Source organism: Carassius auratus, unplaced genomic scaffold (genome assembly GCF_003368295.1).
Source record: "Carassius auratus strain Wakin unplaced genomic scaffold, ASM336829v1 scaf_tig00215934, whole genome shotgun sequence".
NCBI classification, from domain to species: Eukaryota; Metazoa; Chordata; class Actinopteri; order Cypriniformes; family Cyprinidae; genus Carassius; species Carassius auratus.
This window is the reverse complement of record NW_020528315.1, coordinates 121,212-133,543: the sequence shown is the minus strand read 5'-3', so window position 1 is coordinate 133,543 and position 12,332 is coordinate 121,212. Positions and strand designations below refer to the sequence as shown.

Sequence of the window (12,332 nt, the reverse complement as noted above, 5' to 3'; positions counted from 1 at the left end):
ATTTTTTTATTGCTACGTGGCAAACAAGTTACCAGTAGGTTCAGTAGATTCTCAGAAAACAAATGAGACCCAGCATTCATGATATGCACGCTCTTAAGGCTGTGCAATTGGGCAATTAGTTGAATTAGTTGAAAGGGGTGTGTTCAAAAAAATAGCAGTGTGGCATTCAATCACTGAGGTCATCACTTTTGTGAAGAAACAGGTGTGAATCAGGTGGCCCCTATTTAAGGATGAAGCCAACACTTGTTGAACATGCATTTGAAAGCTGAGGAAAATGGGTCGTTCAAGACATTGTTCAGAAGAACAGCGTACTTTGATTAAAAAGTTGATTAGAGAGGGAAAAACCTATAAAGAGGTGCAAAAAATGATAGGCTGTTCAGCTAAAATGATCTCCAATGCCTTAAAATGGAGAGCAAAACCAGAGAGACGTGGAAGAAAACGGAAGACAACCATCAAAATGGATAGAAGAATAACCAGAATGGCAAAGGCTCAGCCAATGATCACCTCCAGGATGATCAAAGACAGTCTGGAGTTACCTGTAAGTACTGTGACAGTTAGAAGACGTCTGTGTGAAGCTAATCTATTTTCAAGAATCCCCCGCAAAGTCCCTCTGTTAAAAAAAAGGCATGTGCAGAAGAGGTTACAATTTGCCAAAGAACACATCAACTGGCCTAAAGAGAAATGGAGGAACATTTTGTGGACTGATGAGAGTAAAATTGTTCTTTTTGGGTCCAAGGGCCACAGGCAGTTTGTGAGACGACCCCCAAACTCTGAATTCAAGCCACAGTACACAGTGAAGACAGTGAAGCATGGAGGTGCAAGCATCATGATATGGGCATGTTTCTCCTACTATGGTGTTGGGCCTATTTATCGCATACCAGGGATCATGGATCAGTTTGCATATGTTCAAATACTTGAAGAGGTCATGTTGCCCTATGCTGAAGAGGACATGCCCTTGAAATGGTTGTTTCAACAAGACAATGACCCAAAACACACTAGTAAACGGGCAAAGTCTTGGTTCCAAACCAACAAAATTAATGTTATGGAGTGGCCAGCCCAATCTCCAGACCTTAATCCAATTGAGAACTTGTGGGGTGATATCAAAAATGCTGTTTCTGAAGCAAAACCAAGAAATGTGAATGAATTGTGGAATGTTGTTAAAGAATCATGGAGTGGAATAACAGCTGAGAGGTGCCACAAGTTGGTTGACTCCATGCCACACAGATGTCAAGCAGTTTTAAAAAACTGTGGTCATACAACTAAATATTAGTTTAGTGATTCACAGGATTGCTAAATCCCAGAAAAAAAAAATGTTTGTACAAAATAGTTTTGAGTTTGTACAGTCAAAGGTAGACACTGCTATTTTTTTTAACACACCCCTTTCAACTAATTGCCCAATTGCACAGCCTTAAGAGCGTGCATATCATGAATGCTGGGTCTTGTTTGTTTTCTGACAATCTACTGAACCTACTGGTAACTTGTTTGCCACGTAGCAATAAAAAATATACTAAAAACCTTGATTATTCTGGTTAGTCACATTGTACTGCTATTATTTTGAACAATACTGTATACTAGATTATGACATTGGAAAAGTTTCCATGACTTTCGCAATCTTGGCAAGAAAGTCTCAAGATTTATTTCCAGATCATGATTCATGATGGGATACACTAAGCCTTATTCAAGATAGTGTGGATTTAGTGTGTGTTGGCTCTCAAGTGGCCAAGACCGCAAGTGTGGGTATTTGGACAAGGCATTAGATTGGTAATTAATGGGAAAAAACTTGAGGAGCTGCTGAAAAAGTGGGCAGACAGTATTATGCAAAGGGTCAACCCTCAAAATTACTTATTTTTCAACGAGTTTGCAATATTGTGATTGGTTTGGTTCATGGATTGGTTAAAACTCTTTAACGTACACTTGAATGGTAAATGTATGCGGAAAACTCTGGGAACTGATGAAAAAGTGGGCGAGTACCATTGTGCAAAGGCTCCACCCCAAAACATCACCAAACGCCTCTTTTCCTTATCCAATCACTGGCCAACTGGAAAAACCGAGCCCCTCCCACTTTCCTATTCTAGTTTCTACGCTACGTTTCCCTCAACGACTTCGCTCTCCAAGTTCATGTGAGTTCATCATGTCTTGAGAGCTCAAATATACACTTCTTAAAAGTGTCCGACTAGACTTTCTTGGCCCGCTATCAGCAATTCTTCGAAAAGTAATGCACCAACAAAAGTGATAAAAAGGTTTGTCACGCCCGTCATTGGGCGCCATATTAGACATCAAATTATTAACGAAGTAGAAAGTAAATGCTAGTCTTGGCTGCTAAATAGAATCAAGTGGTGGAGTGCAGTCAGACACATTAAGAGATGCTTCCTCTTCTCTGGCTTTGTCTGGATTCGTCCGGACATGATCCGAGTGGTCAAGCGTTCCTCCGAGAGAGGCGCGTGTCAGCTTGCGGAAGGATGTCGAAATGCTTGGATAGAAGCTGGCGATGGAGCTGCGGGACCAGTCCATCTTGGGAGCCATGCGCTTCAGTATGGCACGTCGGAATAGGATATAGACCCAGGGATCCAGGACCTGGTTCCCTGTCGCAAACCGAAGCCAGAGAAGCAGTCGGCGAATATTGAGCTCGCTGCCAGACAGCACGGTCTGTGCAATAAACACCTGTTGAGAAGAAAATAACGAGAGCTTGAACTCTTCTCGAGTCAGTCAATAAAATAAACACAATCACTGTGGCACAAACGTTAAATTTTTAAATGTTTATCAACCAATGGAAATATTAAATATAGCTAATACTTCTGTGATGGATTTAGATTGACATAATTTAGATCATATTCCAAAAATATATTCATATTGACAACTTACATAGTATTTCTTTGGGTGATGGACAAAGAATAATCTATACATGATAAATCTTTACAACATTAGATTTTATTTAAATAGAAATATATTACAAAAATTAAATATTTTTAAATGAATAAAAAATTATATTATATAAATATATATATATATATATATATATATATATATATATATATATATATATATATATATATATATATATATATATATATATATATATAAATTAATTAATTAATATATAGATTAAACAAAAATAATTTGTATATTTCAGTAAAAAAAAAAAACTGACGTAAAAAGGTATTTTTAAAAAAAATAATAATAATTTGCAAATAGGGCAAATAAAGCAAAAAACACAATCCTTGCCATATAAAAGTACCCACAGTCGGAAGAAACACACAGTTGTCGTTCATTTAGCAGGCGACTGGCTGACGATGATTTCGAGTTTTGTTAGAAATCGGAAGTGTGTGTTTGTTGCTGAGTACTTCCTGTTCTTCCCTTCAACAGGAAATGGCTCTTTCCCATTAGTTTTATCAGCAGTTCTCACGCGACTCTTTCACGTTCCTCATTTGGCAGAACTCATAGAGAAACTCTCAACATGAGTAGTGCAAACTACAACATCAGTAGTGCACCTGCGTGGCATGGGAATGTTACTGCATTACAATAAACAAGACCGAAAACAAGCAGCATCACGGACAATTATAACCCATTTGGATGATTACAGAAGTCTTGTAAGGTCACACTGCGAGTACAAACCAGATGTTTGTGACATCTGGATGTGAAACGGGGATTGTTTGAATCTGACATGTCTGCATAAACGCCTCATTTTACCTTTTTAGTGGACTTGAGACTGTCCCAAACCTAGTAAGCTGCCTACGTAGGTGCTATTTTAAAGCCAAACTTCAGTGACTCATCCCAGAATGCATTGCACTGAGCTTAACGAGAAACAACCTGAAAATGGTGGACGAGTTGCTGAAAGGTGTCACTATAAAATAGTTAAATGTAATTTAAGGCAGTATAGAAGTATAGTTTAAGGCATAGAAGTATAGAATATAGAATTCATTTTTCAATGTTTATAATAACTGCTATTGGGTTGGTTTATATTACTTAGTATAATGATCTTACTTAAATGCATGAATGTTTTGGCAGTATGAATAATATATATATATATATATACACACACACACAGGTGCCGGTCATATAATTAGAATATCATCAAAAAGTTGATTTCACTAATTCCATTCAAAAAGTGAAACTTGTATATTATATTCATTGTGAAACAAAACCCATTCAAAAATGTGGGGGAGATTCACAAAGAGTGGACTGCAGCTGGAGTCAGTGCTTCAAGAACCACTACGCACAGACGTATGCAAGACATGGGTTGAAGTAATTTTATAAATACTGTATTAATAGGTTTAATTATGGAATGGCATTTTATAATTACAGTTAGGGTTAGGATAATGATGACGATGTGGTAATTATATATCACTTAAAGGACATTTTTATTGTGAATATTTATAATAACAAAAAAAATTTAAATCTTCCCCTTTATTTCACAAGTGACTTGTGTCTATTTTTTTTTAAAAGGAGAGGAATTGAAAGTTACTTTTTCAACATTTTACCACAAATGCTGGTAATTTAGCTTAACTAACCTTGTAATACTCCTCTACAAGATTTCTTCTTGGCTACGATGTTGCCTACTTTGTAGGCATATTACTAGGTTTTGTAAAAAGCTAATTTTGGTCTGTTGACCAACACACTTAATATTCATTAATAGTCAATTAAGTTTATTCACTCACCAGTAGAGGGCACCAGCAGACAGAGGCGATGGTCATGATCAGAATCAGCTGCACCATCATCTCAACTTCATGGTCTCGCCTCCGATGAGCGCTGTCCTGTCCACAACACACCTTCAATAGGGTGATGACGCTTACCGTGTTGAGCAGGAACGACAAGGCCAGCGACAGCAAACCCACAAGTGAGAAGATCAAACCGAAGATCATTTCCAGTGGTTTGGAGCTGATGCTGAGGAAGCACCAGGAACCGGGGAACTGGAGACGGTAGCTCCCCAATCCGGCCAACGGCAGGAGACTGATGCAGCCAGCCATGACCCAAACCATGGCCACCGTTGAGCACGCTCTGCTGTTGGACATGGCCTTGGAGCGGGCGAAGGGTCGATTGATGCCTACGAATCGCTCCACGGCCATTGTAGCTCCAAGAAGCAGCGGGCAAAGGCCGTAGAAGACCATCGACATGCCCATGAAGTTGCAGAAATGGCAATGAGGGTCCAGCTGGCGCCAGTTGAAGTGTGTAATGTGGAAGGACACCACGATGGACCCGGTGACCAACAGTCCCATGAAGTCGGTAAACACCAACCCTCCGAGGAAGAGAAGGAAGGAGGAGCGCACGCGGCTCTTGGTGCGGTGGAAGGTCTTGGCCAGAACCACCAAAGCGAAGAGGTTGGAGCTCAAGCCGACGGCAGTGAAGACCGCCGAGAAGTATGCTGGGGTGATGGTGTGGTTGCGTATGAAAGGCGTGCTGTTGATGGAGAAGCAAACTGGAGTCACGTTGCTCGACGCCGATGTTTTGTTAATGTCGAACAGCGAGGAATCCATGATGGCGACTTCTGAAGATGGGTTTATTTTATTCTATGAACCTGCGATGGAGAAAATAAACAATGAAAAAGATTTAGAAATGGTGCTTAGTGCATAGATATATATATATATATATAGGCAGTGTTGGGGTAAATCATTACAAAGGACATGAGTAATCAGATTACTTTTTTTAAAGAGTAATCAGATAAATTTTTTCAAGAGTAATCAGATGACTTTTTTAAAGAGTAATTAAATTTGTTTTTATGAGTAATCAGATTACTTTCTTCACAAGAAATCAGATCACTTTTTTCCAAATAATCTGATAACTTTTAACAAGTAATCAGATTCATGTTTTTAACAAGTAATCAGATTCTTGTTTTTCACGAGTAATCAGATTCATGTTTTTAGCGAGTAATCAGATTCATGTTTTTCGCAAGTAATCAGATTCATGTTTTTAACAAGTAATCAGATTCTTGTTTTTCACGAGTAATCAGATTCATGTTTTTAGCGAGTAATCAGATTCATGTTTTTCGCGAGTAATCAGATTCATGTTTTTCGCGAGTAATCAGATTCATGTTTTTAATGAGTTATCAGATTAATATTTTCCACGAGTAATCAATGTTTTTCACGAGTAATCAGATTCATGTTTTTCACGAAAAAAATGGAAATCAAAATGGATTAAAAAAGAAAAGAAATGAAAACTCTAAATAATGGCACAAACATGCAACAATAAATATGCAAAACAATACAAACATCCTTTATGTGTTTAATCCCATTTTATTAACCAGTGTCTTCGCTGCTGACCTTTGATGATCCAGTTCATGATTTCATGTTTTTTTTTTATTGCTGAAGAGTGTTTACTTTCTCTTTATGTAATCCAGAATGGCAGCCTGCTACTGTACAGACGCAAACTTACATTTCCTTCAGACTGACGCTTATTATACTTTTGGAAAGGGCTTTTATGTTCACTAGGTGATTTAGCTAATACAACAAGAATAAACCGTTAGCTAACATGATGTTAAAAAGTTAATATAGTTTAAAAACCTGTAATATCAAGTTAATACAGATAGAAAACAAACCTGTGAAAGTTTATTTCTATTCTTCAGAAATGTTAATTGTGGTGTTGTGCAGTGTTGTGGGGTCTTGGAAAACTCGATTTTTACTGTTGGTAGTACATATCTGTGGCGCCAGGATTGCACTATTATTATTATATAATAATAATAATTCACATTTAATCTTTTCATACACTTATTTTGTAATGTTTTATACCGTAGAACCATTCTTGGATTAATATAATTACTGTAACCCAATAACAGTAATAATTATAAAGAACCTTAAATTTTTGCATTTAAACTAACCTATCAATATTCATAATTACAATAATTATTATTTAATATTTTAATTACATTAGAAAATAATCTTCCATCAGGTAATATAATTATCCTAACATTTTATTATTATTATAATTATTATTATTGAATAACATTTTCCATTAAGTAGTTTAATTTATCTATTATTATTATTATTATTATTATTATTATTTAACATGTCCATATTAATACAATATAATGACCTTTTATTAATATAGTTTTTATTACTGTTATTATTATTATTAATAATATATTTATTAAATTGATTGTTTATTTTTATATTTTACAAAAGCAATATATGTGATTTTAATACACAACTACTCATTACTTACTGCTTTAATATAGATGCATATTTTGTATTATAACTTCTGTGAATACTGAAAGACTTTATTAGTCCAACATTAGTTGCTTATTAGTGTCAAACTTTCAATTGGGGCTACGAATTGCAGTGATTTAAATGCAGTTAAGATGGTTTCAGGCGTTCTCCTCATTAATATCCCTGAAACTCACATTAATGTGTGTCCTTGATTGCTTCAGTTTGCATCATGCTAAAGCTAACACTGAAAATAATGCATGCTAATGCAAAGATTTGAACTGCGTTTGCAGAACTTCAGTGGATTTGCATAAAAGCATCCAGATCTCAGGAATATTTTGAGTAAACACATGAATCCCAAAGGAATGTAAAGTGGATCCAAACTCCACATTGGCCATTAAACATGAGTGTCTTCCTCCACAAATGTGTTCAGATCAATACAGCAAGTGCTGAGATTAATCATCAGGAAAAAGTCTGAACATCTGAATACATGAGTGGTGTTTCCACTCGTAATGGTCATTAACGAGGATCCGTACAGAAACCTGAGGCTGCTGATGGTGTTTGTGCGTCTCTCTTAGTAGTGTTATTCTAAAACAAACTACATTAGCCAAACACAGAGCTTTCCACGGTGCGCTCCTAATCGAATTCCATCAAATGAGGCCCAGAAATCAGCTTAGTGAATATCAGCGCCAGAGAGTGGGCCGGTAAAATCTGCGACCGGTTTGCATGCGTGTTACCACATATAAGGTTTTCAGCATTTGGCTGCATGTGTGGAAATGCAGGAGTGTAAAACATCGGCAAAACATTAAATATGATTATGGGTGCATGCTGTTTTGTTGTATAATTAGATTATTACATGACTCCGTATTGTATAAACTCTTACAGAAAATAAAGGTTCGTGCAAGGACTCTTCAAGAGCTGTTTTAATATGTATGGGTTTAATTGAAGTTTCTTTGGATGAGTGATTTCTGGTGGGTTTTTACACACTAGAACATGAGAGTTTTCTGAAGAACTAGTCATTCAATGAGACGGGCCTTGAACAGATTATTAGGAAATGCATCAAATGTTAGATAACAGGATAAAAAACACAAAGTAGGATGCAGATAACAGGTTAAAAAACACAAAGTAGGCTGCAGATAACAGGATAAAAAACACAAAGTAGGCTGCAGATAACAGGTTAAAAAACACAAAGTAGGCTGCAGATAACAGGTTAAAAAACACAAAGTAGGCTGCTAGGAGGTAAGGGAATGCAATCATTTATAAATACTCTACTTTTTAGCCTATATTTAATGTATTTATGTAATGCGTAAAAAGGCTACTTTTCCTCTCCCATGCACAAATGCAGCTCAAACTTACTATTAAACTAATATTTAAAATATGTAGCCTATCTTATATTTAAAAAAAATTATACACCACATAAAAATATTGCACAAATATGACTCATATTTGACACAATGTTATGGATTAATTACAAATGTATTTTAATTAGAGTAATATTTATTTATTTATTTTTGCCCGTTTTAATTAGCCTACTTATATTCATGGAACGTTTTATTTCTAAAACGTTTTAGTTTGACATACATGTAACGTGCTTTAAATGTTACTAAGTGTCTTTTTTAAGTGGAAGTTTGAACGTTCTAAAAGCAAATACAACAAATAAATCGAACGTTAGCAAAACGTTCTTTTAACATCAGCTATCGGATCTTTAAAAGCTCTTAAAACGTTTTCACAAACACAAAAATATGTTCTGTTGTTTTAGATCAGTTTATATATCTATTAAAGTGGTTCAAACGCTGGAAACGCTTTTTACAAGCGTTCCTTCTGACTAAAGCGTTTAAACTTTGTACTAACGTTACTTAGTTTACTGCAGACTTAGTTTTGTCGTGACGATACTGTGGATGACAAGTTTACAAAAATACCGATATTTTTGGCAGAAATGTTTAGCAACCATAACGCGTAAAACTCCCGCATAGTACATCCAAACAAACAAAGAAAAACCAACTCCTCTGCGCAGTTTACTTCCTCAACTTAAGTCAAAAGCGAAACGCACATGAAGACGTGAGAATTAAAAGCGCTGAAGTTTACCTGAGCACGTGTTCCTTCAGTTTGTCGATCCGCGGGTCTCAAGCTCTGCCTCACATCACTTCCATCCTGAGAACACGATTCAACTCCGCTTAAATACACACATGACTGTGAGGATGAGGACGAGGAGGATGAGACACACCACCCTGTTCCTCCTTCATCCACTCTGTTCACGGAAGGAGTCTCTGGATCTCCGCCAAAACTTCGACCGCTAAATCAATAGCAGAATCTGAGGGCTTTAAGTAGGCGAGTAATACAGTGCGGGTAGAAATGATCTGTGATGTTTGAATAAACACATGGTCTCTAAATGGTCTGTTTGTGTGTGTGTCATGAGCGGTTATTGGTTCTAGGAAAATGCTTTGGCCTCTTCATATTTTAATAATTCACGGCTTGTGGAAATGGAAGAGCTTTATAAAGCACCAGAGGCCAGTGACTAATGACTGCTTGTGATCATGACGAACAGATCTCCAGATACTGTCAATGTCCTGAGCATTCAAGTGATCAAAAACTTGGGAAACATTGCCTTTTAAAAATCAATGTGCCGTCAATGTTAAGGAACGTTCTCAGAATGTTCGGACAAGGTTCTCTCAAAGGTTTGTCAACAAACGTTCTTCCACTTAACATGAGAGAATGTTTGTTTACTGAGCTGGTCTTTTCTAACTCAGATAGCACACGTACGTCTGCAAGATGTCTGTTTAAGATCTTTTGATCTGGAAAGCATCTGCTGTGTACATAAACATATCAAAGACATTCAATAAAAACTATAGAAATAAGGAAATAAACAATAGATGTATTGCATCTTTTCAAAAACATTATGTAAGTTAGATGTTCATATAATGTTTATTAAATGTTACTTGGATTAAGGAAAAGGGATCACATTACCCCAGCGCTGAGAAACTTACACTGGCTCCCGGTCAAATTTAGGGTGGATTTCAAAATGTTGATGTTTGTTTACAAAGCATTATCAGTACATCAGTGATCTTTTACACCCTTACTCTCCGAATAGAGCACTAAGGTCCTCTGACCAACTGTTACTGACGGTTCCTCGCTGCCGCTGTAAATCTAAGCGTGACCACGCTTTTTCGGTGAGGGGTCCGAAATTGTGGAACAGTTTCCTCTCTATGTGAGGTCATCTTCATCTTCAGCCATTTTTAAGTCGTCCTTGAAGACATGTCTGTTCTCTGTAGCCTTTGAATAGATTATAAATTATGTGTTGATGTTTATAGAATTATGTGTTGTTGTTTTTTAACTGTTTTTAAAAATGTTATTCATTTGTAAAAACACCTCTGTTGTTTTTAAATGTGCTATATAAATAACTTGACTTGACTAAATGTTACTTGTTTCATAACATTCGGAAATACCATTTGCATAATGTTTGCATGCTCCCTTAAAACCTTCGTATAACTAACATTTAATGTTTGAAACATTCACAGAACATAATTCTGTTATCTTGAGAGTTACCTGGATTTTCCTAAAATGTTAGCACAAAAACGTTATTCAGTGTAAATTGCAATTCATGAACATTTTCTTTCAAACAAGTTGGATGGGCAAATAAGGTTAAAAAATATATATATTTTTGTCAATTCCGAACATTTAAAAGTAATGTTATCCCAATGTTTATAAAATTATAAAATGGAATGTTAACATTCAAAACCAAAAAAACCCAAAACAAAACAAAAAAAACCTTGAGACAAAACAATGGCACATTTGAAGATGTGTAAGATTAAGATATTTTCAGCTGAGACAGCTAAACATGCATTTTAGTCTGGGACTAGCCTTAAACCTAGTCTGTGAAACCAGGGCTTACGTTACATGTTTTATATGTTCAGAGAACACAGCTTAATAGGAACATTAGCTAAATGGTAGCTGGGTAATAGACCTTTCATTTCTACAAACTTTTTCTACCTTTTCTTCACTCTAGTACTTACCAAATGTCTTCAAAGGGTCTGTCCTTCTGTTAAGCATTAGCGCTGGATCAGATACTAGTGTGGGGTGAAGCTAAAGCCCCGTCAGTGTTCACGACTGCAATAAACAGCTGATAGGTGAAGAATCTCAGACAATTATGGAACTTTAGAGGACATAATGTCTGTTTCCACTTAGCCAAAGAAACATTTTAGCATAGCATGCTAATTACATCCATCAACACTGAGAAAACAACATGTGTTGCGCTGCGATTAGCTGTTAGCTGCCACCACTACCCCCCATCTCTCTTTTTATTCATCTATGAGACAATAACAATCTGTTTTACAGTGGTAATGACATGTCGTCGATCATTTAACGCAACGCAACAGTTAACATTCGCAATTAATGTGAAACATCTGGCATTTTGCAAGCCTATGCAATTAGCAAGAAAAACATTCTCTGCATAGTTTTGGTTTGTAAATAAACTCTTACATAAAGACATGCGTTTATTGCACTTGTGTCTTTGAAGATAAATGGTCTTCTCAGCATCGGCATCGCACATGCATTCCTCGCGAGGCCTGCCATGTTTAGCTGATCCACTCCACTTGCAAATAACCCAAACCACATGACAGAATGAGACAGAATACTCCAAACACATACGACTGAACTTATGACCTGATTTACTTTATGCTACCGACTTTTATGACTTGTCTAGGGTTATTTTCAGACGCTGACTCTCGGTCAAGATAAGAGATTATAACTCATCTCAACTATCTCTCAAAGCATTGAGTGTGAGCTGCTTGTTGTTTGAGCATTTCCAGAGAAGAGCGGTATGATATATTCCAGAAATATTCTTTAGTTGTGTCACACAGTTTGATTTTCTGCCATGTTATATGCTGCTTCTGAATAACTACTAATTTTGGCACTCAAACGTGCTGAGTGACAGGGGTATAATGTTACTGATTATTGTCATTTCACTGGCATTTACAAACCTGCTCATGAATATCACTTAAACTCTTGCAGAAATAAAGCTGGCTTGCTAAAGAAATCTGTATTTTTAAAAGTACAGACCCATCTAACAAAAACAAAAGTTTTATCAAGTGAAAATGTTAATTCTGAATCGTGGCTAAACAGTTAAAATAATCAGTTTTTGAAATGTCTTAAAAACGTTTTTTAGTTATGTGACTGTTAAGGGAACGTTCCATTTTAGAATTT

General features: G+C 36.3%; 1 protein-coding gene across 1 annotated transcript; it reads right to left on the bottom strand.

Annotated features, from left to right (window-relative positions):
* Positions 1-1,479: 1,479 nt before the first annotated feature.
* On the bottom strand, positions 1,480-9,514 carry LOC113096447 (thromboxane A2 receptor). Its single transcript, XM_026261828.1, has 3 exons — positions 9,219-9,514; positions 4,656-5,512; positions 1,480-2,661 (listed from the first exon to the last, which is right to left on the bottom strand). Exons 2-3 carry the CDS (start codon positions 5,469-5,471, stop codon positions 2,320-2,322), a joined length of 1,158 nt encoding a protein of 385 aa, XP_026117613.1. The 5' UTR covers positions 5,472-5,512; positions 9,219-9,514; the 3' UTR covers positions 1,480-2,319.
* Positions 9,515-12,332: the final 2,818 nt, after the last annotated feature.

Excerpts from the sequence above, each read along its gene's own strand:
- LOC113096447 (XM_026261828.1), bottom strand. The coding sequence starts at position 5,471 with ATGGATTCCTCGCTGTTCGACATTAACAAAACATCGGCGTCGAGCAAC. Across the intron at positions 2,662-4,655 it reads TCTGCTGGTGCCCTCTACTG|GTGTTTATTGCACAGACCGT; the intron begins GTGAGTGAATAA and ends TCTTCTCAACAG.